General features: G+C 45.6%; 2 protein-coding genes across 2 annotated transcripts in view; both read right to left on the reverse strand.

Moving 5' to 3' along the window:
* The window catches only part of LOC311367109 (disks large homolog 5-like), a 36,911-nt gene extending 21,836 nt beyond the window's left edge, over positions 1-15,075 (reverse strand). Inside the window, exons 1-7 of the mRNA XM_084485937.1 lie at positions 14,395-15,075; positions 9,376-9,444; positions 8,644-8,803; positions 8,041-8,184; positions 5,474-5,657; positions 3,180-3,436; positions 1,680-1,992 (exon numbers count right to left, since the gene is read on the reverse strand). Coding sequence (XP_084342063.1) covers positions 1,680-1,992; positions 3,180-3,436; positions 5,474-5,657; positions 8,041-8,184; positions 8,644-8,803; positions 9,376-9,444; positions 14,395-14,764 — 1,497 coding nt within the window. The 5' untranslated portion in view covers positions 14,765-15,075. The remainder of the gene's footprint in view (positions 1-1,679; positions 1,993-3,179; positions 3,437-5,473; positions 5,658-8,040; positions 8,185-8,643; positions 8,804-9,375; positions 9,445-14,394) is intronic.
* Positions 15,076-17,853: 2,778 nt separating this feature from the next.
* Positions 17,854-26,883, reverse strand: LOC311367164 (annexin A4-like). The gene is made up of 15 exons (XM_084486005.1): positions 26,809-26,883; positions 25,308-25,702; positions 25,094-25,131; positions 23,941-24,081; positions 23,601-23,688; positions 23,048-23,142; positions 22,821-22,934; positions 22,520-22,610; positions 21,891-21,970; positions 21,503-21,559; positions 21,291-21,384; positions 20,643-20,738; positions 20,095-20,153; positions 19,661-19,783; positions 17,854-19,149 (listed from the first exon to the last, which is right to left on the reverse strand). The coding sequence occupies exons 2-15, from the start codon at positions 25,687-25,689 to the stop codon at positions 19,090-19,092; spliced, it is 1,518 nt and encodes a 505-aa protein (XP_084342131.1). The 5' UTR covers positions 25,690-25,702; positions 26,809-26,883; the 3' UTR covers positions 17,854-19,089.
* Positions 26,884-27,310: the final 427 nt, after the last annotated feature.

Raw genomic sequence — 27,310 nt, forward strand, 5'->3', positions numbered from 1 at the left:
GACGGATCCGGCGTTTTCGGTACCCGAAAAACACACTTTTCTGAAACCAGGTCCCAGGGTGGATAAGATAAAAATGGACCTATGCGTTTTCGTGTTTGGATTCGTGTGGACGCCTGAAACGCCAAGGATGATGTCATCGCCCCCGCCCACCAGCTGGGCGACGTTAGAGTTGCGTTGAATTGGTTTGTTTTTTATTTGATTTGTATTATTTTTGTAGCTTGAAATACAGCCCCTTGGTAAATTTAATTACTAACTGTACATTAAAAAGTATTTCTGCTCAATCTAAAAGGTTAAACAACTGCTTTCTCCTCTTCGACTGTTTGTATACAGGTATACAGGTATACGGGCTTGATGCGCGCAGGCTTGATGCACTCAACTTTTTTTTTTGGAGAACCAGGGGCCTTGAATATGTACTACAGCGTTTCTACAGCTCGATGTGTTTCCGCAATGAGTCCGTCTTTACGGAGATATTCCGGAAACGCATCAAAGGAAAACAGAGGGGAAAAGATTGTATTCGCCCGTGTGGATGAAAGTGATGTTTTCTTGGTGAGCCGTTACAGTTGGCGGCCAGTCTGTTTCAGTTTATGCAGCTCAGGTGTGAACCAGGGTGAAGAGGTGTTGAAGGAAACAATTTTTGTTTTGCGGGGGGGCCAGTGTGTTGAAGGAGGCAGACAAGGTGGTGTTGAGATCCGCCTGAAAACCTCTCTTTGTCCCCAGGAGTTTGGATCAAAATTAGACGTGTGTGTCGTGTGTGCAGTCTTTCAGCGGCTGTTCTGTTTTACATCATCTCTCCCTTCATGTTAGGCTGTTAACTGGTGTTTAAATTGCCATTAGTTTATAATATAATGTACTAATTTAATAATGTACTTTATATGTGGGAAAAAAACAAGTCAAATTGTGCAAATATTGCGCATTGTTAAACTTGAAGGTAACTAGCAGCATCCATTGCTGTATGATTGCACATCTTTATGATTGAGATGTAGAGATCGATGGATGTCGGTAATCCTCTATCCTCATTAATCTCTTTCGTAATCTCAAGAGCAAAACCTTAATCTCACGAGAGATTTCACATTTATTAGAGGCTTCAATTTGTATCTCCAATTGACAAGCAATCTCTCAAAAGACACAGGACAAAGCTCAGTCAAGGAGAACGCCATTGGAAAAGCAACAATATAAATAAGGTTAACAGCAATAAAAGCAATCATTTCCGAGTACTTCATGGAAACATTTTCCCAAAATAATTCTTGAATGTATGGTTTCCATCACACGAATACAGAAAAACAGTTCAACGAACCACGTCGTGTGGGCGGCAGGAGGTAGAGCGGGTTGGCTGGTAACCGCAAGGTTGCTAGTTCGATCCCCGGCTCCTCCTAGCTGAGTGTCGAGGTGTCCCTGAGCAAGGCACCTAACCCCAACTGCTCCTGACGAGCTGGCTGTCGCCTTGCATGGCTGACGCTTCCGTCGGTGTGTGAATGTGTGCATGAATGGGTGAATGTTATAAAGCAATATTGTGCGCTTTGGGTGGCCACTGGTTACCAAAAAACGCGATATAGATGCAGTCCATTTACGTCATTGCGTCTGATTCCCAACTTCCAAACCGACCCCTACGTGCCTACGGGCGTGCCTCGCTCACCTGTCTGAGTGCCTCGCTGACCCTGTCTCTTGAGTGCTTTGCTCACCTGTCTGAGCGCCTCCAGCTCGTCGCCGGCCACCCGCCTCTCCGACGAGGTGTTCTTCAGCCGCGCCTCCGCCAGCTCCAGGCCCGTCTGCAGCTTGTCCACCTCCTTGATCACCTGGTCCCGCTCGCTCATGATGAGCCGGTACTCGCTGAACACCGAGTCCCGCTCCTCCTTGTACTTGTCGCAGTCCTTGGCCGCCTTCAGCTGCTGGGTCTTGAGGCGCGTGGTCTCCGCCTGCAGCCGCTCCGTCTCCCGCTGCAGCTCCTTGTTCTGGGCCGCCGCGCTGGCCAGCTCCTGCTGCACCGTGTCGTACCTGGGGGGCGGGACGGCGGGGACAGGGATTTAACCTTAGGAAAATGCAGGGCTTGCGATTTCGAGCTAGCTTCAGTACTGCAAACAAAATTAAAATGAAAAAATGAAAAATGCTGCTCCTCGCACCTTGCTGCGCTCTCCAAATACTGCCCACCCGCAAAAAACGACTCTCCGGAAAAAAAAGTAATTTCAATGAACATTTAATTTCATACAAAAAAACTGCATATTATTATATTATTATATCACCTCTCTTTTGTAAAAAAATAACTAGATGGCTACTACCAATTCTCCCTCAAATCTGCTGATTCAGGACAACTAACGACATTCACGTTATTCCAATAAGGTTAGCGTTTCAATAACCGGAATCTGACTTAAATATGCTATATTGGCACACAGAGATAAGTCAGACAACTACAGCACCGAAAGGGCATCTTTCTATTATATTGTCAGGTTTCCCTTTACCTGTTTGGTTTCTGAAAGCTTTTTCACCCAAGTAGTGAATAAATTGAATACATTTTTAAATAATGGGCTTTCTAAATAAACATGCATTGCCATTGACTGGGGCAATGCAAAAGTGACAAATAGGGAAATAAATGAAGATGACAAGACTTGACAAGACTTGATTGTAGATTTGTCACTTCACCGGGGAGTTGTTAGAAAAGAGAACAGTGGAACAGACTTTCTCCTAATCTCATGAGGGCTCGGACCCCAACGCTCAAAACCAACGGGCAGCTGCCCCGACACAAAGCTTCATCTGTCTCGGATTAGGTGACCAATTCGAATTTGGCACTAAAGCCCTTGTATTAATATGAAGTGAACTTTTCAGTCTGGGCCCGACCGGTAGTGATTAGAATTTGTTTACGTCTGCCGTTTACTCGGTTGCTCCATCCGTCTGTCCTTTGACTAGCTGCGTCTTGACAGTGCGGCGGTTGTTTTTCCATTAGAGGGCGAATCTGGATACGTACGTGCGTGTGCGTTTGCATGCATGCATGCATGAGTGCATTGCGCCGGGGCGTGTGTGTGTATACAGATTTTTGTGTGCATGCATATGTATTGTGCCAATGCACATGTGCATGGATTTATCAGTGCATGCGTGTGTATGCGTTTGCATGCATGCATACGTATTGTGCTGATGCACACGTGCATGGATTTTTGCAGACATGCATGTGTGCGTGCGTGCCACCCCACCTCCTCATGGACGAGGAGTACTGCTGCTGGTAGTGCACGGCCGCGTCCCTCTGCTGCAGCAGCGCGTCCAGCTGCGCCTGCAGCCGCTGGTTCTCCTCGTCGGCCTGCGCCAGGCGGCCCAGGTCGGCGTTGTGGCTCGCCGTCTGCTCGCCGTAGCGCTTGCGCAGCGCCTCGTAGTCGCGCCGCGCCGCCGCCAGCTTCTCCGCCGTGGCGTCGTACAGCTTGCTGAGGACGTCCGATGAGCCCTCGCGCATCACCTGGGGGGGGGGGGGGGGGGGGGGGTATGCCGTGGACATGCACGCACACACACACAGCTTTGTTTGATGGAAGTGGAACAAACAGTCGTTTGAGGACATCAGACCAGAGGTCATCTGGTCTACTGTTGAATGTGGATGCTTAATTTAAGTTGTTTGTTTATTGTCATAGTCGTTTTGATAGAATTGGGTCTGAAAGTGTCTTTATAACCGTGGGATTTGGATATTTTGGATATTTTTCTTTTACAAATTTGTTTTTTCGAGAGATTTGAAGTAGAGATAATATAAAATGGAACATGGAATTACATATTTATGAGTATTCCTTTCAAAAAGACGCATTGTTCCTCGGTGGATCAAAACCGGCATGGCTCCCTGGTTACGGCCTCCATTAAAAGAAACTGATAAATAAATAACACGTGTTTACCCAGCTGTCTGTGAAACAGAGTGCTAGTGTAATGGGTGGAACGGCTGTACGCCAGAGTGCCGGGGCCTCACGAGGGCTGCATTTAGACCTAGATAGGGATTTGGTGGCCGGCAAAGATCAAAACAAGGCAACGCCCTCCCTTTCACTTCCCGCATTGAAACGGAGTGTCTTTGATGAGGACATCACCCCAAGGCCGTTGTTACGCCACGTTCACTCACTTGCAGTGCTGCGTTTAGTAAAACTAATACAATACTAAATTGATCAATTATTGGTAAATGGGCTGCATTTATATAGCGCTTTTCTAACCAGTGGCCACTCAAAGCACTTTAGAATATTACCAAACATTCACCCATTCACACACACCAATGGCGCTGTCAACCATGCAAGGCGTTTTGGAGCAGTTCGGGTTATGCGTCTTGCTCAGGCACCCCGCGACACTCACAGCTAGGAGGAGCCGGGGATCGAACTAGCAAATTCCTGTTACCAGCCAACCCGCTCTACCTACTGAGCCACATGCCGCCCCAATAAATGCATCCTTGGAACTGGCAATCAACATGAACATTAAGGTCTGCTCCGATGGTTGGATATACGTTGAGCAAACTCCCGTGGACTAGGATTAAAAATTAATTCCCCCTCCACCTCCAAAAAAAAACAAAAGCGACTAATGAGCCCATGGCACTGGTCAACGTAGGGGAGCTAATCATGCTGGCCCTGGCCTGACTCCCAACTGGGATTTTAACACCTAAATCAAACCTTGGTCACTCATTGGATGGTTTCATTGCTCACCTCTCCACTGGTAGTGGGTGAGGTGCATCAATCTCCTACTTTTGCTGTGAAAAACCCTTTGGAGGGCCTTGATAACTGCTATATAAATGCGGTTATTTATGTTAAAAATCATCATTAACCCGGTCCTCTCCCATCACAGTCACAGTGAAGATTTAACTTGCAGGGGTATCACCCGTGTATTGTTTCTGCCACTCGCAGAGTTCTGCTAAAGAGGCCGAGTTCAGCTAATAATAGTGTTTCACGGCGGTACACACCCTGGAGCCTGGGAGCACTGATGCATACGAAGACACAGTGCACGGCCCACGATACGGAGGACATCGAACACTACACAGTAGCGAGTAGGGAGTTGGATGGACGGCGGTCGATGCGAGGATAGGGCATTCGTAAAAAAAAAAATGTGGGGGAAAAAAAAGGGGGTGCTCCGATCCGTGGGAGAGGGGAGACCGGCTGACCCCGATCCGTCTGGCGGAGAGCCGCCCTCTCGGAAGTAATGACGGCGGGACCAGGCAAATAATAAATGCCCTTCTGTCTCGAATGTCAGCAACCAGCAGCGGGCTGAGAGCATCTCCGGGGAGAGTGCGGACTGTGTGTGTGTGTCTGGAGAAACCACTCTCACACACACAGCGTGGTCGGACCCTCTGGGAGACATACAGTGTTGTACAGTGTTGACACACACACACACACACACACACACACACACACACACACACACACACACACACACACACACACACACACACACACACACACACACACACACACACACACACACACACACACACACACACACAGGGGGGGGGGTGGATGGCGCAGTGGCCGGCCTGCGTTACCTGTTGGTGCAGTGTCCTCATGTCGGCGACGTCCCGCAGGTCGTCCTGCCGCAGCCGCCGCAGCTCCTCGCAGGCCTGCTGGCTGTGGCTGTGCTCCCGCAGCAGCTGCATGTTGTCCAGCCGCAGTGCCTCCGTCTCCTCCTTCAGCTGGGCCTGCTCGCTCGCCTGCCGTCCATGCAGCGTGCTTGGGGGGGGGGGGGGGGGGGAGGCAAAAGAGTTAGCCAGAGGGGGGCCGACACCCGACTGAAGCAGGGGTAAAGGGAGGGGGGTGGGGGTGGGCAACGCTCCAACGCTCCAACACTGGCAGAGTTGAACAGAAGCAGAAATGCATGTTGTACGCACTGCTCTGAGTGAGAAGGCTTATGGTGCCAGAATATGTAGTTATATAATCGTACCTGGTGTCAACAAGTGGCTAGTTTAACCGAGCACCGCATCGCTGAGGCACATAATGAAAAAAAAAAACATTCATTCAGCATAAAAAAAAGGCCTTCATTCTGCATGGGGATGCCGCATTCTGTCAGTATGGACTATTAATCATGCTGGGAGGGGTTTGCCAAAACAGTGTACGCTCGCGATATAGTCCTCTTGTGGGACTTTATGTTCATGGGCCGGTCACTTTCATTCACAGGGTATGCGGCAAACTGGGGAAAGTATCTGTGTCTGTATTTATCTCCTCCCTCCGCGTCCAAGTTCCCGTCAGGTATACTTTGACCTCTTTAAAACAATATAGGTCCTGAGTATCGTTACTTGGGACCAAGCTGATCAACAATCAAATGCAAATTTATTGGATTTATAACTTATGTAAATATAAAATGTTCCATCATTAACATGGTCCAGAGCATGACATACTTCCATGGCTATATTTTTTTATGGGGGACAACATGATTTTGGTTCACCAAGGGATAGCAGCATGGAAAGTCCATACGTTTCAACAGCGATGACGGCATTGTATAGATGGAAAGCTAGGAACTTCATCCTGTAGGTTGTATCCAGAATTAGTTAGCATGGCGGCGTCACAGATCGCCCACAGCGACCACCAACCACCAACCAACAAACGGTGTCACATGACTGCGAGAGGACGGGCGAGAGGATGGCAGAGAGAGAGTAGTGTGTTTGTTTAAATGCATGATCCGGAATATGATCCAACCCACGGGCGCTGCACATGATTCGGGTACCTAACACAGCTCCCCGAGAACGGTGGTTCGACGTGAATGGGAAGGCGCCAACAGCATACCAGGGTAGAGAGAGAGAGAGAGTGTGGGTGTGAGAGTGAGAGTGAGAGAGAGAGATGTGGCGGCAAACGGCGAATAAACACTTTTTTCTAATTCCTGAGACGTACCGACGGGGCGAGAGGCTTAAACCATTGTAATAATCCTCTCGCGTCTGTGCATCTGTGTGTCTGCGTGGCGGCCAGCTGTTTGGTGGGCTCCTCTGGAGGGAGCAGAGTGCAGAGGCCGTGGCTAAACCGCGCTAAAGCCTGCTCTTGAGTGATAGTAGCATCGATACCAGGTCGACGCAGGTCTGCAAAGGTCAGCGGCATTAGTAGCACAGATGCCGTGGGGTGTGGTGTGGCGTGCCTGCTGTCGGCGAGATAATGATGATTATGGAGCACGCCATCACGTCCAAAGCCCCCTGCCACACCTTCAGGATTGGACAGGAGCAGTGACTTACAAGGGGGGCAAGTGCGTGTCTGTCTGTTTGTTTCTTAATCCTTGCCGTGTACTACGGAAAAAGCTGGGACCTGGCGTTGATTACTGTCACGGCCCGCCTACAATAAGGACTTGATTGACAGGTGAGAACCAACAGCGGAAACTCTACTGTGAGAAGAACAGGCCCATGATGAACAAACTTGATTTACAAGAATTGGTCAGCGGTTCATATGCCAGCTTAATGAATAAACCTAAGAATGTAAATATAAGAATAAACCGGATTTACCCACGTCGAGCCGGAGCTCCGTATACATTTCTTTGAGTGTCAGGGCCAGTGACTTGGATTTCTTCGAGAAGCTACACAGAAAAACTAGCTCTATGTATCAAACATCAGGACGAGTAACGCTGTGACGCAGTGCAAATTAACAGAAGAGGCTGAGACTCATTTTGTTAATGTGTGCCGTGTGTGTTGCTTTGAGGGACAGCTGGGACTGTACTTAGGTCAGTGCCAAGGGCTGCTTTATCGGTTTTGGTTGGTGATGAAACAAAACACAAACAATTATTGTAGCACTAACACATTTTTGTTTTGAATACCCTTGACTAAAATGAACCGATGGACCTACACAAAGGCTTCTCCTCCCACGGCAGTATTGGGAAATCAGGTTAAACTCCCATGGGCTGCCGTTGAACACAAGTGAGATGCAACAACAACAACAACAACAACAACAACAACAACAACAGACACGAAAACAACAGTGTGTGGCACTAAAGAATTCAGAAGGCTAAGGCAGCGGCATCTGCGGTAGCCTTTTATCCCCCATAAATGATCTGGCCGCTGCCCACCGCTCCTAGTGCTGGTGGTGGTGGCTGTTGGTACTTGTGTGCAATGGGCAATAAGAATCTCCTTCTTCTACTCACTGGTAGAAATCTGCCTTCTTCACGGCCTCCTCGCATCTCTTGAGGGTGGAGCTGTGCTGGTTCTGAAGCGACTGCAGGTCCGCCATGGCCTTCATGCACTGCATCTTGAGTCGCTCGTAGTCCTGGCCCGACCTGGAGTGGGGTCTGGACCCGGGGACGGTGGGAGGGGTACAAAACAAGGGCAATGTGTTTTTTAAGAATAACAAAACAATGGAAGATTTCAAGAGGCCACAAGGGGAGAGTGATGGAAGCGTAGTGGCGTTAAAAGCATGCTGAGCTGGGAGAGGGGGAAAGGCGAAGAGGGGAGCCATTAGAATTGACCTTTGAAAACCTGTTTAACCCCCCCCTCCTTGTTTTAGAGTGGAACACACTCGGGGAACACTTCCTCCGACCACTTAGGCTTTTCTCTTTGAGCTGCTCTTAAAAACGTCAGTGAGCAGGAGTGCCTCGACCCATTTCGGGTAGAATCGGGGTCACGGTGCGTTCCCACAAAACTTTTCCAGACCCGTTCCTTTTCTTTCTTTCAAGGCAGTTCCAAGATAAACAAGCAAAAAAAAAAAACAAAAAAAAAAAAAACCAAACAGGTGAGTTCCGGTACGGTACCTGCAGTCGTCGAAGGTGGTCCCAGGCGAGGAGAGGGCCAGCCTCTTGCGCAGGTCGTCCCGATCCCGGGTCACCTGCTTCAGCTGGAACAGCACCGTCTCCATGTTCTCCCGCGTGTGGCCGCCGTGGATCTCCGTGTGGCTGGGCGGCGGCGAGGAGGCTGCGGTGGGCGTACCTGCGGGTGTCAGCACGTCACTGGCGCAAGGGGGGTTCGGGGGGTGGGGGGGGGTGAAGGGGTGGTGGTGGGGAGGGGCACGGCCTCCTCACTACTCACTCAAGGCTTAAATCACATGGAGGCGTCTCTTCTTCTGTCTTAGGATCTCATCGCATGTAAAAGACAAGACTGTCCCGGGCTTGGCTTTGTAGGAGTTACATGTCAGTACGTGCATAGCGGTCACAAATTAGCTTTGGTTAGAAACACTATGTGTAGTGCAACCGTGTCTGGTTTTTCTTTAACGCTGTCGTAATGTTTTCTGCAAAGACATGCAGAATTGCCTGACGCATGCCCTGGAAACTTTTGATAAACAAACAAAAAGGGAGTGTATTTTACCGCAAGTTTCATCATCACTCCGCGAGAAATCAGTTTAATCATTGCAAAAGCATCGTCAGCATAACTTTTCATAAGAGCGAACGGGAATGTCCGTCGTGGACGGAGCTTGCTTTATTAACTTATAAACATACTTTATTAACTTATAAACAGCGACCGGTGGTTTCCGTGACAGGGACACTTACCCAGGCTGCTAAGGGAGCTACTGCTCTCCGAGTCCGACGGCATTGTGGACAAGACACTGTAGGTGGAGCCTGGAGAAGGGGGATTTTGACGGGGGAATGGGGGAGAGGGGAGAACACAAAAACATCAAAGTCAGTTACCAAGTCGGCAAAACAAGCGACTCCTGAATTACAGAGCAATGAGTACCTCTGGCATTGTAGTGGCACATCAAGGCAGCAGCGAGTGGCTAGGGTTACGCCAGGGGAGGATTTAGCCCGGCAGTCAAAGAGGGCCGGTCCAGGGGAATAATAAAAGGTGGGACTTTCCCCTCCATCCCTCCATCCCTCCCTCCCTCCCCCTCAGCGACCCAGGGATGACAGCCCCATGGGCCCTGGCTGCAGTGTGTGGCTAATTATCAGCAGGCAGGGCGGCGTAAACGTAGCCGGGCCGGGGCCCCCAGAAGAGTCAGTGCAGCCCGAGAGGTGCTTCTTTTCATCTCCGCTGACAACGCCACACAGTCCCACCACCCCCCCCCCCACCCTGCTTCCACACCACAACCACCACCCTTCTGGAAGCCCCCTCTTTTTCTTTTGTCGCCTAATACACGATTAACTTTTCAGGAATTACAGCAAGGATAAAACGAAAACGGGGGGGGGGGGGGGGGGAAATAACAAAAAATATGAGTGATGAGGAAAGCATGTATCGCTGCTCACCGTGCCAAGTATCACAATCTGGAGGGGAAAACAACCGTTTCTGGGGTGCTTTTTATTTGTTCCGGTCCATCAAATGTTGCTATGAATTTCATGAGATCAAATAATAAAAGGGAGGGCGTCCACGCTTAAACTCATTTATGGTGTGGACCCAGGCTTGTATGAATACGGGATGAAGAGTTTAAACAAGACGCCAGTTTCCATCCGAAAGACCTTCGCTGCTGCTCCACACACACACACACACACACACACACACACACACACACACACACACACACACACACACACACACACACACACACACACACACACACACACACACACACACACACACACACACACACACACACCAGCTGATCCGCCCGGTTAAATCACAAACTCCCACCCTTGATATAAGTCCTGACGCGCCACCTACCAAAAAAAAAAAACAGCACCATGACAAACGATCCCATTTACCAGCATCTCAACACTCCTAAATCAATCCCATGCTGGCGGCGTTCCAGCAAGCTACAAAAAAAAAAAAAAAAAAGGGGGCGACTGTGTGTTTGATTAAAACTGGAGGGAACCCAGCTAAAATGGCTTGCCCCTCCACTCCTTTCCCATCGTCGCGGGGCTGAAAGAAGGAAAAAAAGAAAAAAGAAAAAAAGAGGGGGAGAGAGAGAGAGAGAGAGTGATGTGCCTCAGGAACCGTGGCATCCCATGGATCAAGCACTCTTTGTTCTGGCCCGGGCTTAAGTTTCCCATGGGTCTTGTTTGAGCAGAGAGACGCCGTGTGTCACAATGGGCCGAGAGGTTCGCCACGGTGTGGCCCGCTCTCCCTACTTTCCTGGAAGTCATGGGACCTGGGGCTGAGCTGTGGTGGGCCGACTCTCTCCCTCTCCCTCTCACACACTCAGCTCACCCATGTCACTATGGGGGAGGGGGGGGGGGGGGGTAGGGGGGGGCTTGCTGATCGCTTTAGCGCCAGTCAGCAGGCTGTGCAACGCTGCAGACTCCAGACTTGTAGACCTGAGTTTTGGCGCAACACTATGACAACAGGGCATTTCCTATTTTTCTAACCTAGGCAATTAACCGGTGTGACAGACATACCTCCTCTCGCCTTCGGAAATGATAAGCTTGTTTTGCAGACGGTCTCCGAGACCCGTTCAAGAGGAAAGAGAAAGACAGGCCTTGGCCGGGGAAACTGTTGTTTTTTTTCTTGTCTCGCTCGCAGCCAGAAACAGCAGCACAGCGGAGCCTCAAGCGGCTGACGTCACACCTGCTCAGTGACACTGCTTTGGCAGCTCCTCCTCATAATAAATAAGAGACAAGCCTGCGGCTGTAGTGGAACCAACCGGGTCACCAAGTACCGGCTGCTAATGAGTTGAATTAGTAGGACGTACAAGACCTTACTGCATGTAGTGTTGTAGCAATGAATCACACCCCAAAAAATAAAGTGCTCACTTGCAAAGGGCAGTTGGTAAAGGGAAATTCCAAAGCCAACATTAAAAAGTCACTGCGCAGACAGAGGTGACTGATTAGGCCTTCCTTTGAGGCCGGCCAAAGCAAACTCTGCTGAGGACTGGTGGCCACTGCTGTGTGGAGGTAATAGCGCCGGAGTCCATTTTAATCTGAAAGTAAGATTGTTTAAAGATGATTCGATGATTTCTTCGACAACTCTCTCTCCCACCCTCATTCAGAAAAGAAAATCTAGGACGGGGCTTGCTTTTGTTTTTTGTTATCAGAAAGGTGTAGTCGCGTATCTGCAGCGCATGAAGCAGGCATGACCTGACTACAAGTGAGGCATGACCCCCACACCCTTCTGGTGTATTCTCCTCAGCTCGCCATTGCTCGGAAGTATGCGACAGCGCTCCAAAATAAACAAAAAGCTTACAAGCTTGTGGGCTACGGTCAATACATACGAAAAGGCATCCATTTTTCAATACATACGAAAAGGCATCCGGTTGAAGACTGATGTCTTCAACTGGCTCTCCCCTGTCAAACACGAGTTATTCAACATGACATGAATCAGCCTCCGCTGTGTCTGTTACCTTTTTACCTTGTGCACGTGCGCGTCTGTGTGCACGTGGATGTGTCTGTGTGCGTGTGTGTATACGTGCATGTGCGACCCAGACCATGATGTCTCATTCCAAAACACCCAAACATCTGAGAAAGAGCGCTGTGTTGCTCTCCCGTCGTGTGAAAGTTGAAAGTTTACCAACTGTCAACTCTAGCCCCTTTTCACAGAACCAGGTTGGTGTCACCTGGGGAGGAGCTGCTTATGACACACAGAGGCAGAGGGCTGTGGAGGCACAAGGGCCAAAACAAGCTACTGTTGTCTTGAAGACAAGGCCCTCGTTACAATGCCAAGAGGGAGCAGTGGAGGAACCAGTCTGTCGGGTCCGGCGGCGGCGCTGGTGTGCATGCCCTGTTGTAACACCAGCTCAGCCCTGGAGGAAGCATCACAAGCCACGGTGGCCTGCGCCAAGTAGACTGTGCCTCATCACGTCAACGCGATAAAAGCCTGCTCAGATATGAAGCATGCTCAGATCATACAGTGCACTTACAGAAGAACATACCTAGATATACATATATTCACATTGCTTTCCGTTTCAGTGGAAAGAGGGGAAAACAATCCTGCCAATTCATAACCCGCTTTTAGTGAGGTTGAAACTAACTAGGTTCATGAAGTTAAATATTGACCAACATTCATGCTTCAGTTTTTATGGTTTATGATAATGTTACAAAAAAGGCCAGATATTGATAACTGATCCAAGAAGAGGCAGGGAAAAACAGCTGGACACTGTCAGCGCGTGGATGATGATGATGATGTGACTGCTTGGCATTGAGGCGAGGCTGACGCCAACACAAGCTAGCCATGTAAATCTGGCTTTTGAAATGCAAAAGAAGTGAGTGTAAGTGTAGTAGTTGTTTAGCGCTACACGAGTTAGTGCACCATATTGCTGCTTCATAATGTTTGGTCTCTTGGTGTTAATACGTATAAGTGCTTATGTGTTTATGGATATACCATGTGAATCAAAAGGTAATCTACCACCTTATGTGGACAATTCAGTGTATGTTCAACTGTACAATTCAACTGTATTGCCCGCATCAAATGGAGGTATACACATTGTACAGCTGGAGTATTTAGGCAAATGTACCCAGCTTCACACAGGCTATATTGTGTGGGGCCCAATTATTGACATTGTGATAGAATGTCATAAAAATATGAAATGAGGATGTGTCATTGGAGGAGCACGGATAAGCAAGAAGCCAAGCAAACCTCTGAGTCGTGGCAGGGAAGACAAAGAGAGGGAGGGTTATCAAACCCATCCAAAAGTACTGTATGGGAATGGGAAGAGCCACTTTCATGAACAGAGAAGAAACAGTACCCCCAAATTACAGCCAATGTGGGGTGGAGTAAACAACCCAAAATAGAATCTCCCCCCCCCCCAGGAGGCTGACACACACACACACACACACACACACACACACACACACACACACACACACACACACACACACACACACACACACACACACACACACACACACACACACAGCATTTCCTCAGTCTTCTTCAAGGTTATCTTGAACCTTTTGTAAAAAAAACGGTATCAAAAAGTTATGCCACAATGTACTCTGACCCCGCTGCCTTACTCCGGCTTGGGAAAAAAGAATGACGGTGAAAACAGACCCTCAGACAGACTCTTCACACAGAGTACTCCGAAACGTTCTTTTCTCTTTTGTTTTGCCCTGAACCGTTTGAAAAGACTAGTCATACTGTTAGTAAACAATACAGTAATACTGTGCCAACCTAAATTGTAGTTTACAAATGTGGTTATTTGTAGCACCCCCATCGTTCAGCTAAAAGCGAAGCAAACGTACACCACATTGAGTTCCCCGTTTAATCCATTAGCCTAAATATGTTTAACACAAAACACACGCCTGTGCTCCAAGTGAAAAGGAGAAAACACAGGAGAGTGCAAATTGGCAATAAGTCACATGATCTCTCTTTCTCACACACACACACACACACACACACACACACACACACACACACACACACACACACACACACACACACACACACACACACACACACACACACACACACACACACACACACTTAAGGGAGTGCAGCTCTTTATCAAGTTGTCACATTGTCAATGTTGGGAAAGATGGGGCAAGATCAGAGGAGAATGAAAGCATGTTGGATGAAAAATGAAACTGAATCAATTCAAAAAATAGAACTGGTTTAGCAGCAATTAGTTGCCGATTGAATTGCTATACAATATGTCATGCATATGATATATGTCATGCAATTAAATCAATAACAAAAGGACTGCTCACCAGAACTGTGATCGACAGGTCCAGTTCCATTAAAGAGGACAGAACTCAGGTGAGGGTGGGTCTTCTCCAGAGCCGTGCACAGATCTCGGAAATGGTCTCTCTCTTTACTTATCAGCATCTTCAAGAGAAGGTCTACCTTCTCCGAGTTTGAGGTACAGTTGTGCTCCAATTCGTAGCGTTCCGATTGGCTGAGAGTACCAGAATGTGCCAAAACATCCACCACGGCGTCTGCATCGGTTATTGACTCCATTAAGTTCTGGTAACATTTCTCCAACAACTCCTTGTGTTTGGACTCCATTTCAGCCCGCTTCTCTCGCGTCAGCAGCTGGTCGCTGAGAAACAAATGCGGGATAAAATTCTTCCCGAGCATAAAGTTCACTCGGGAGTGCTGGTAGTCCGTGAGAACGAGCTGTAAAGCCTTGCTGGGATGGTTTTCAACGCGAAGTGCAGCAGACACAAGTAGCCATATTTGTTGCCAAACGCTGGCTGAACTAAGAAATGGCAATACATTTTCCGTGAGCTTGTTTAGTCCTACTGTTTGTCCTCCTGGCGTAGACGCTCAGCGTTAAAGCGGTCCTCTTTACATTTCCCCCAAAGAAAACGACCTTCCTTTTGAATTAAGTTTTTCCTACATGTTGCAAACTGTACCAACTATTTGGTAGTCTTTTCTGTGTGCCTACAAACTCCGCCATGGCTCACTATTTTAGCAGCTGTAGCTCTCAACCAATAGTATTTCAGCAGCTGTAGATTTCGACCAATCCGATCAGCGTGCAATGGCCATGTAAGGTAAATGGGGGCGGGTCGATGATCGTAACGCACCTGGTTTATCTACTAAAACTTAAGGTTAGTAAATCAATATTATGTAAGACTACTTTTTGCGTGTAATAATGCATTGGTTGTTATTAATTCATAGACTACGACTATATTTAGGTTAGGATATTTCAAACGGATTAACGAGATATTCGAATGAATGCATTTTCTTTTGAATAAATTGCTTTAGAATAATACATTTTTCATTATTTCTAAACATGGAAATGCTTGTAGCGGATGAACCCGGTAAGAACAAATTAACACAGCTCTTCCACGTCTGAGTGTTGCACTGTAAGCTTTTCTTCTGTTCTATATATTAATCCATCAGATCCCAAAGGAAGATGACGTTACGTCTGCTGACTATGGGATTCACACACGAAACTGGCTGGGTTGGCCCATAGCAGAAAACATTACATGACTAGCCTCTAGGTAGGGTTTAATAGACCCAGGAGATGTAGAACCATTTAGATATGTCAAACAGCTTTATTCATAATAATTAAAAACAATATTTGTAGAGCTACTTTTTAAAACAATGTGCAAAGAGAGATTTGAGATGCAAAATAAAAGCAAGGTGGCCTTAAACCAGTTATTAAGATGTTATTAATATGAATCTACTATAAATGCTATTGAGTGAGTGTGTCCATACATTGCTCACTTTTGAACAGCCTTCTAATATAACTGATGATATAACTCAACTGTATTTCAACTCAGAAAGTCTATAAGTGGCTCTGTGCATGAGAATAACAGGAATGTTGGAAATTATGCAAAGCTCAGATTCTGACAGCTTTACAAGGCAAATGTATGAATATGCCAGCATAAGCATACCCATGGACACGTGCATGCATTGCTATGCTGAGGTAAGAAGACTAGGATAGTGGTACTATCTGCTCCAAGAATCCTGTTATATCTGCTCCATCTAATCCGTGGTTTTGTAATTTGCATGCGCTCATGAAGTTTAAAGCAGGATTAGTTCCTTTGGTCAACCAAATGTCGCCTTAGACACACATACCACAGCACAGCTTTATTGACACAATATATAAGTCAATGTCTGTTGTGACAAGTTATATGTCAAATCTGGGTTTACTGTAAATAGATAAGAGGAAATATCCATTTAATAACAGCAATAGTATCTTTATTTTTCTTCGAAATGTACTCTTGTTTTGTCTGTTTTTGATTTAATCAAACCATATTCAACACACTAGAAGTTGAACCATCGTGTTTTCTTCCATATTCAGCATATCATTGCGTTTAAATGATAGATGGGTCACAACCAACCCCCACAATGTCATCTAAAATGACATTTGTGATGGGTTACAAAAACGTCATAGAGGCATGAATCCAACTTGTTCCTGATTGAAAGGACAGGGGGTGAAAGGGGGAGGAGAGAAGGAAGGAGGGAAAGGAGGGGAGATGGGAGAGGGGAGTGAGGAGAGAAAAGTGAGATAGGAGAGAAGAGGAAGGAGATAGCATGAGAGGAGGAGAGGCAGAAAAAGGATGGAGGGAAAGGAGGAGCGGGAGAAGAGGAATGGGGAGAGGAGGAGCAGGAGATGAAGAGAATTGTAGGAGAAGAGGGGAGAGAGAGGGAGTGCAAGATAGAGAGACTACGAAGAGAATTGTATGAGAGAAGAGGGGGGAGAGAGAGAGAGAGAGCAAGCGTGATAAGATGAGGAGAATTGCAGGAGTGCGAGGTCTACTGCTTATTACAGTGTGACCTTGACTGCTCATCTGAGCAGCTGATGACGCACAGGGATATTATTGATTAGCATTGCTCCTGTGTACACATCACAGACGGCTATGATGATCAACTGCAAACACTGAGCCCCCCTCTCTTTGTCTCAAGAGTCAAACAGACATTTCCCAAAAGCCAATTAACAAAATATGGGCGGAGGCCAATCTTTTTTTTTTGTTTCTTAGTTCCTGTGTTTATAATCATCCCATCAAAAGTGCTTTTCTCCATATGGTCACATTTCCCCACAAGGTATCACAGGAAGCAGATGCAGCTACCGCAGGGTAAATACAAACCACAGACATCAAATATTCATTCTGCTTTGTTCTTGAGCCATGGGTCGTGTTTGTGCTTCTACATTCTATGTCCATACATCAGAGACCCAGAGTGCTAACAATGGATATCACATGAAACTCAGAACAGCCAAGTGACTGACGGTGCTGCCAGCCAGATCAGCCAAACCAAATAACCCACACCACCTCTGGGGGCCAAATGCCTCAAAAGACCCTCAAAAAAGAGTTTTGGGTGTTACCAGTGTCTCCTACTTTGGAAAACAATTTATAGCCTAGGAGTTGTGGGGAAATAACTATTGTGTGCACGCCATTTCATTTCACTGCTCATGCTACTGAACTACTATTGAAACCTGAAAATTTTCCACTTGGAGGATTAGTGAGCCAGACGCAGAGACAGAAATATAGATATAGAGAGAACTCACACTCGCTACCTTTTGTTAGCACCGGAGGAGCTCTGAAGCTACTCTAGGCCGAGCATGATACCATGCATAATATATAGCTAAGGTGGCGGAGCGAGAAGCGGCTTTGAAATGCAAATAGCCCATTGTTGGTTCGTTCGCCAGAAATGGATTCATCGTGCCGATTTTTTTTTTAATGCAGACTCACACAATCCACCAGTGCACACGGAAAGTCTTTATGTGTCATAATGTCTTTATTTATTCATTTATGCAAAATGTGGCTTTGGAATACGTGTGTATATATGGCCCCGGGGGAGATATAATTTTAAAATGGTATTTAAAATTAAACTATGTATAATCTAAACATTTGTAAGGCGATTCTAAAATATAGTTGGCAACATATTGTAAGTATATTAATTGAAAATGACAAAACAAAAATGTGGCAACATATTGTAAGTATATTAATTGAAATGACAAAACAAAAATGTGGCTGGTAGTTAACAGACAAGTAGGCTACACAGTGAAATACATGTTAGCTCATGGGAACCAAGAGCCCTCTGCTGGCGATACAACATAGACAGCAACTATGTCAAAAAAACAACGTTGCAATCACAGGACTAAAACAATTATTACAATGGCACGATGACACTTGGGTGTATTCGAATACACCCATAGACTGATTGATAGACAACATGTTACGAATATATAATACATTTTCTGTTACAAGCAGCTATGAATGGTTTAAAAACCATTCTAAAAAGCTTCGGGTTCAGCTTTACAGCAAGGCCACATGTGTAAATAGCTTCATGAAATTGATATAATGAAAATAGAAAGAAAAATTGTAAGCATTCATTAAAATTAAATGTTATACAGGTTAGGGTTGATTTGCATAGAGGTCTGATTTATAGATAAAGCAGGTTATTTTTTAAGTGCAAGATTTGTTTTCAGTATTTCCCTGATTACCATGATTGAAAAACAATTATGATTGCTGACTTTTACTTCATTTTCTATAGTGGATTTTAGAAAAGGACGCACCACTAAAATACATGTTTCATGTTCACCATACCATAGTGTCAATTCATTTTTTAAATACAATGGTTCTAAAGTAATTAAAATAAACAGAAAATAAAAATGATAAACCATACAATTGGTTACTTTTAGGTGGATACTGTGATTGATGACCCACATCAAGTTAGCTCAAAAAAAAAGACTGGAAACAAATCAGACATAACGTCAAAATGAAATGTTAGTATGACATCTAGTAATATGTAAATGAACATTTCTCTACTCTACATGGAAATGCACTCAGAAAAATAAAAACATAAAAGAAGCAGCTATATAAAAAGTGGTGTTTTAATGACACAATAAATTGGCTGCATGCAATTGGGAATCAGTATGAATTATGATTTCCCATGACACTCTGTGGACATCTACAGTGTCACTAGTATTAGCAAAGTGCCTTTCCTTTCTAGTCACTTCCGCCGCACAACTTCAGCAGTAGCTTCTGGTAATCCCCAGAGGTATCACCCTGAGAGAGAGAGAGAGAGAGAGAGAGAGAGAGAGAGAGAGAGAGAGAGAGAGAGAGAGAGAGAGAGAGAGAGAGAGAGAGAGAGAGAGAGAGAGAGAGAGAGAGAGAGAGAGAGAGAGAGAGAGAGAGAGAGAGAGAGAGAGAGATAGAAAACACAATTTCACAACAACCAATGTTGACAACATTCATTCATAAATAAATATGAAAGGTGCTGTAGGTTTGGGAATTGTCAGACAATTGTTGTCAGAGCAGCCCTAAGTTTCTTTGCCATTGAAAAGTGTTGCATTTCCCGAACCTGTGATTGACACAGAGTGGTCTAAAATCCAAATTGGCTTATACAGAGGCAAGCAGAGTCAACTCGAAAAATCCCTTCACACAGCGGATTTCACTCCTTATTAGCTGACAGATGGCTATGTCATTTGTAACGCATTACACTCAAATAATGAATTCCTACCTACAGCACCGTTAATTACACATTAATAAAAGTCAAGTTAATGCACTTTTGACTTACAGAGATGTCAGTATACAGGGATTTCTGGTAGTTCTTCAAGTACTCCTGTCTGATGTCCAGCATATCCTTGTCTGAGCGGGACACCATGATGCGGATGAGGGTTCGGTCCTTGGTGCCGGCTCCCTGTAGTTCAGACATGTTATTGTTGTGGACCAGGTTTTCAAAAGGTGATATTCAAAGATGAGCTTCAAAACGACATTCAAAAGGCATAGGTCGTCTGTAACTGGGGTCATACTACAATCCAAAAACAGTTTTAAAACAAATTTCACGTGGAAGAACTTTCATAAGGTCGTTTTCCAGTCTAGTCCGTGTACACACAAAACAAGAGAAGAAAAAAAAAAAGTTCGGACACCATAACAAACAAACCAACAGGTTTGGTTTGGTCGTAAATACACACATTTGAGACACAAAAAGGGAATGAACGACGGCTTTACCTTCATGGCCTTATGAAGCCTCTCTGCGAAGTAGGCTGGGGTGTTCCGGATGCATTTCACTGGACAATTAAAGAAACAGTTTATTAGTGATCAAAACTATTTTGATTAAAAAGGTGCAGTGTTTAGAATTTAGTGGCATGTAGCGGAACGGAATGGGCAGAAATGGAATATATTAAGTTTTCAAATTTTCAAATTGGCAATCCCTTGGAATTAAGAATTGTCGTGGATTTGTTTCCTTAGACTGAGGCATTTAACTCTTCATACTATGCTATATGCCACTATATTCTACATACTGGACCCTCTGCTATATTTCACCTATACAATCTCCTGATAACCAATACATTTAGGTGGTATCCTCTATTTTGTTTACACTGTATGAATTTCAAACTGTGATTGTTATCTGTACAATAAATAAATACAATGACTTGTGCAGAGTATTAAGTAAGCATAATAATCCAATTTATCTAATGTTGTTCGTAACTTGCACAAAGACACAAAGTCTGTGAAAGACTGTGTACGGCTGAGAATGAAAAACAACAACCACTTACCAACAGCCACCATGCCTGACTCCACGTTCCCGGACATTTCTCTGCAGATGCTCTTCACAATGTCTCGGCCACACATCTGCTGGTACTCGTGGAACACTGCCAGGAAAACAAGGCAGCAGTTACTAATCTGAATCCAACACGCTGCTGCCCAAAGGCATCCACAGACCACAGCATGAAAGGGCGAATGAACCGTGACTTCTTCACAACTCAGAAACTATTTACTACAAGTTTGAGCACAAGCTCATCTAGTCATTTTAGCAGATGCTACTAGCCGAGTTGTTTTGTTAAAGTATGGTTGTATGTACGTATATAAATGGTTAGGAGCAGCTAGGGGCTTAGTATCTTACTCAGCCTACAGATAGACAGTGGACATTGAGGCTCGAACCCAGAGAGTCAACCACGCAATCTACTAAAGACTAGACTGTACAGCCTTTCCTTTGCAACTATGTGAAAACGGTAACTAAATAAAGTTTATGAGGGAGGAGAGTTTTGACACTATGTGACACGAAAGCGTGAAAACACACACACACACACACACACACACACACACACACACACACACACACACACACACACACACACACACACACACACACACACACACACACACACACACACACACACACACACACACACACACACACACACCTGTTCTGAGGTGAGGAATGCTGCGGGCACACAGGATAGCGTTGAACTGAGACTCATCAGTTCCCACTTTATTCTCTCCGGCCGCATGCAGTTTCTGCAAGACGCACGCAAACACAAATATACATTTAAAACTAAAAGTCATCGTAACACACTGTGGTAACTGAATCATCCAAACATGGCTGTTGTTGTCCTGATGTTTGCCGGACGTTTACCTGAGCATCCTGTTTAGCCAGAGCAACATCCACATTTTCCCTCTCGTCGCGATTTCCCTGAAAGAGAGAAGGAAATAAAAATCACATTACACACTAAAACAATGACAGAGTTGCATTCGTGCAAAGGAGTATAAAGAATCAAACAATATACATTGTTTACCTGAATTCCTACATTAAAAACATATTTAACCTTTCTCCTTCTTACTTGTCTTCAAACACAAATAAGAGGAAATTTAACGTCACGACTATTTGCTCAGCGGTATCTTTAGCATACGATGAGCGTGTTACTTTCAAGCTGATCACATCAATATTATTGTCTGCGAGGCTCTAGCGCGCGTTAATTGTGCTTCAGGAGAGCCCTGTGGAAGAGTGCAGTGCGAGCAGCTACCTGACAGAGAGAGACCAGCAGCCTGCGGAAGTGCCCTGAGGTATCGTTGCTGATGGCGTCCTCCAGAGGCTTGCCGTACTCTGCAAGAAAAAAAGCGTAGCATGGGCACAACGCAATCAAACCGGCTCATTTCCCATAGGGTCACGAAACGCCAGGCTTGTGTCTTCAACCCAACGCGATGCGAGTCTCGATTTACGAACCAACAGGTTTATAGCAAATCCATAGCTGTTAATTACTATGATCATCGTCCCTTTTCAACCAAAAAACTGTAGGCATGATAAACAATACCATTCATAAACCACAAGGCTGTTCGTGGAAACGAGGTCATTGTTATTTTTCATGTCTTGCATCAATATCACATTCCATAGAAAAAGCTCCAATGAATGTATATGAAGTAAAGAAATGTTGGCTCTTCTTAGGATATATCTCAGTGTTTCCCATAGATAGGCCAATGTGTGGCGCTGCGCGCCACACATTGGCCCCCTCATTAAAAGGTTGATCATATTTGTATAATCAGAGTAAATCAGCTGAAACTGTCACCTGACACTATTTCACCTCTAGTGCAAATGACGAAAACGATAATCTCGAAGCCATTCAAATCTGAATAGAAACCCAGAAATAAAACTCACCGGCTTTGTAAACCTGGTTGATTTCCAAAATCTCTGCATTGGTGCGGGAGGACAGGATCTCAATGAGGCAAGCTTCATCCGTGCCTGCGCCCTGTATGGAAAGTGAAGGCAAATGACCAAAGTAGGACACGCCTACACTTGAGCCGACGGAAACCCATCCCTCTGTGTTCCCTCCGCTCTTTCCTGAACCTACCACTATTCATGGAGAAAGCTTCTCATTGATCTAAATTTTCCTTATCCCTGTGTTATTATGAGTCACATGGTGTGGTTTGGTGAAGATGTTAAAGTCAAATGTTCCAACCTTAATGGCTTCTCTGAGTTCAGCCGCATCGAAGGCCGAGGGTTTCATCAGCGTGGCTAACACCAGGTTCTCAAAGTTTCCAGTGAGCTCAGACTTCAGGTCACGGAGTAAATCCTACAGGGAGAGGCACAACACCAAAACAGTGGGTTCAAAGTCACCATAGATATGGATTTTGTCACAAGTAAAAAGGGGCGCTGTGTCTCAAGTGTGTGTTGGTGAGAACCTACCTTTCCGTAGGTTGTTTTGTAGGCGGCCACCAGGGGAACTCTCTGCCTCACGGAGCGATGGCCCAGGAGTTCAATAATGGCTGACTCGTCTGTGCCTGTTTCAAATGTTGAAATGAGGACATTAATACATAGCGGAGTAATCACTTGTTCCGACAAATCATTTGTTCATTTACCAAGAATGGTGTGTTGTAAATGATTCCAACGAATAGAGTATCTTTTTTTTTTTTACATCCCTTCCCGTTTAACCTGCCTTAATATGATTACATTTTCTACTATGTTTATACTTGTGTTTACATGTCTGTGATTGCAAACACACTTCCTTTTCTGTGCTTTGGTATTCACCATTTATAGCACCCATTATTCAGCCCCTTTTCTCACAAGCAGGTTCTGCTACTTGCCAGGGCACCATTGTAAATAAGAACCCTTTCTTAATGACTTTCCTGGTTAAATATAAATGAAAGGTTACAAAGGTTGAAAAAAAAACAAAACTGCTTCAATATGTATTGCTTCGAGTGCAAAGTCAACATAAAAGACTGAATTGCCATCAACTGACCAAATCCCTTCATGGCTTTGCGAAGGACTTCGACGTCCCTCAAGGGGTCGGCGCCGGGGAAGTCTTTAATGGAACCCCGGAACCCCTTCTGCTCCAGACAAAACACCGCAATGAGACACACATTCAACACAAGAGGAGGGGAACATCGCACGCAATACGATCACTGTAATAACCATTGAAGACTGTAAGGGAAAGTTTAGTTGTTGTTGTTTTTTTGCAAATATTGTGTGGTAGAAAAAATAAATATATTGAGTTTCAATTCAGTCTTTGAAAATTATTATTATATCATTTCTATTATAATATCCATGACAGCCCATTGATAAAGCATGGGGATACTTACAGCAATGGGCACGGGGCCGGAAGGAGGGGCCGAGCCGTACCCAGGCATGGGGGGGTTGCCTCCACCGGGGGCACCGGGGTAATTTGGCATGGGCTGGCCCGGGGCAGGACCCTGCGGGTATCCCTGCTGGCCCCCGGCTGGCTAGAAGTAGAGTAGAGCAGAGCAGAGAGAGCTTTATTATCCCAACACACTAACCCTAACCCTGAGGCAGAATCTGAATCAGAATCTCTTTATTGTCATTGCACATAGTGCAATGAAATTGAAATGCCGTCCAGACGGTATGATTCACAAAAACAAATTTTAAATATATAAGAAAGGTAAAAAATATATAACAAATAAAGATAAAATATACAAATAACAAATAATAAGACTAGCAGCTTAGGTAAACGGTATTGCACAGTAGAGTTGTCCAGTTTTTTTTGTAGTGCAAATTGGTACATTCAGGATGTTTTTGCAGGTGCTTGTGAAATGAGATGTAGTTGAATGTGAATGTATTAATTCTGATTTTGCATTTGTAGCAGAGCTTCTGGGTGGAGATGGCACAGGGCCTAGACAGGAAACCAGAAGCTGGAAGTGGCTAAGTTGAACCGCCTTCCTGTTTTTTATACAACATTTTTTTTCGACCAAAGACAAACTACCTTGTGCAAGTGGAGCTTTCAGAAGGAGTATTACCACAGTGGCCATTCTACACAGCGATTTGAAACCTTAACAGAAGCTTTTTTAGTTTACTACCGCTGAGTTTGTGTTCCCTAATCACACAAGTTCCCCACATCCAGCAACCTTATTGGTCAAAACAAATATGAACTGAATGAAAATTGACCCTGATTTGAGCTTGTCTGCCATCAGACTTTAGAAATTGATCTACAGTCTGATTTGTGAGACTGACCCAAAAGGGGTAATTCATAATGCAGCAAGCGGTCCAAATACCTAACAACACAAGATAAAAACGTGTCAAGACATAAACCTAGAATCAATGAATAAAACAGAACTCCAACAAGACAGAACTCTCCAACTCTACTCGCTACATCCCGAGGACAGAATGACAGAGCCTCTTTCGCTTCCATACGTCAGTGGGCTATACTTGGCAACAGGTGTGTAGGGTGAGAGAAAGGGTGGGAGAACTGGGTGTGAGAAGGAGCATAAGGTTGCATACCATTCCGTAGCCGGCGGGTGCGCCACCCCAACCTCCACCTAGAAAAGGGACATCAGTGACACTTCTCAAACAAATGGCCACCATCAAAGTCAACGAACATACAGTACATAAAGACTATGTTCACCCATAATGGCCATTACTACAAAGCCAACACGATGAGAATCAAATACACAAATACATTTCAGGAAATCTTTTATTAAACACCACGCCTCACCTGCTGGGGGCATGGAAGGGTAACCTCCTGCCCCAGCCTGGGGTTGGTAGCCACCGGCCTGCCCTGGGAAACCTCCAGCCTGGGCAGGGTAGCCACCGCCCTGTGCGGGGTAGCCGCCGGCCTGGGGAGGGAAGCCGCCTGCCTGTGGGGGATAGCCGCCCGCTTGAGGAGGGTACGATCCTCCAGCCGGCTGGGGGTAGCCGCCTGCCTGTGGGGGATAGCCGCCCGCTTGCGGAGGGTAGCCCCCTGCCTGCGGAGGGTAGCCCCCTGCTTGGGGAGGGTAGCCGCCTGCTTGGGGAGGGTAGGCTCCTGGTTGCGGTGGGTAGCCCCCGGCCTGTGGTGGGTAGCCCCCGGCCTGTGGTGGGTATCCTGGATAGCTCATATTCTGTTCTCTTCTGGTGGGGAGAAAACGGTTAAGTGCCAACTGGTGTATATATGTAAACATAGGCTAATACTATTTGTAAAGGGGGCCGTTGTCTAATTCTTATTTTGACTTAGTTCTACTGGAAGTCTCCGGAATGCTCGAGATATATTGCCCATTGTCCACAGTGGTGAATCATTGTCAGACGATAGCCGGTTTTCAAGAGTAGGGGAAACACTCCCTGGTATTTTATGAGGCCACTTAAGGACGTCATCATCAGTAGCCCAATAGAGTATTTCCATCTACGTTTCTGGGCAGATTTCAGAATAGTCAACTGCCTCCATCTCGAGGTTTCCTTAAATAATACGATAATACTAATTAATGCTGTTGTTGTTTTACAATCCATTCAGATCTATTACAAGAGACAACCTGGTAAATTCGGAAAGGCTTATATGTTTCTTCAGCTGCATACCAGACCTGAATTAACATTTGCATTGGGGGAGAATTTGACAGCCTGCTCAATGCCATTCAGTCCTCCACGCCTACTTCCACTCATCATATGAGGGGACGGGGACGGGGGGGGGGATGATTTTTTCGTGCCGCCCCCCATGTAATGCCGCCCCGGGGCAGCTGCCCGCTTCGCCCGTGCCTAAAACCAAGCCAGCATCGCAAATGCTTCCTGCTAGCACGACGAAACTAGCAGTATGGTCAGCAGGACCACATCTAGCCGGGCGGGGTGACCGCGCTCTCTCTGCACCAGAACAGTTGTTTTTGTTTAGCAAACAAGGACTGACGTCAGGCCAGTGTAGCATTGTAGCTTCGTGGCCACTGGCCAATGGTCGCACTTTTGAAAAGATTGACGACCCATTATCCACCGTCTTTTGAGTGCCGATGGTATCAAGTATATCACTACAGATTCGCACACTTTAAATAAAGGCGCGTCTGATGTACATGTCGCGTATCGTTTAAAGAAGTATCATTGCACACAGCCTGACCAAAACATACATGATGACCACAAAATGTCCGAAGACAACAATTCTTCTTTTACATGAATCAGCGCGTCGAGTATGCAGATTTCCGGACAATCCGCAATCATATTTCAATCTAACGGCCGACATAAAAACCAACAGCGCTACTTACTTTTTCCACACCCAATCCAGGAAGAACCAACAACGAAGTCTGTCGAGATGTGTTCACTATCCTGTGGGCGGGTCTTGCTGCATTCTCTGCTTTTGATAATCATGTGAAGTTTGACCCCTCGGCTCCTGAGTTAGCTAAGCTATTATTATAAAACTCTGTGAACTGGTGACGGATATAAAATTAACAACTTTATTTTTTAAATAATATAACTTTGTCATTGTGTCAAGTTACACTAGATACACCAGAACGACCATCAATATAAAAAAAATATATATACACCCTTCTTCACGCAGGTTTTCACTACGTCCACTAGATGTCAGCATTGGGTATTTATGGGCTATTGGCCGTCAAATGGATTTACAGACCACACAATTAAAAGTCCCATATATTTTAGGGTTCCTACGAAATCCGTAGGAACCCTCTTGTATATTAGGTGAGTGCTGCAAGCAGCGCTCAACTATTGTTCTTCTAAGGCATTATTAGTTTAAATGCTGTATCACCA

This window comes from Micromesistius poutassou (assembly GCF_964030765.1).
Source record: "Micromesistius poutassou genome assembly, chromosome: 21".
Taxonomy (NCBI): Eukaryota; Metazoa; Chordata; class Actinopteri; order Gadiformes; family Gadidae; genus Micromesistius; species Micromesistius poutassou.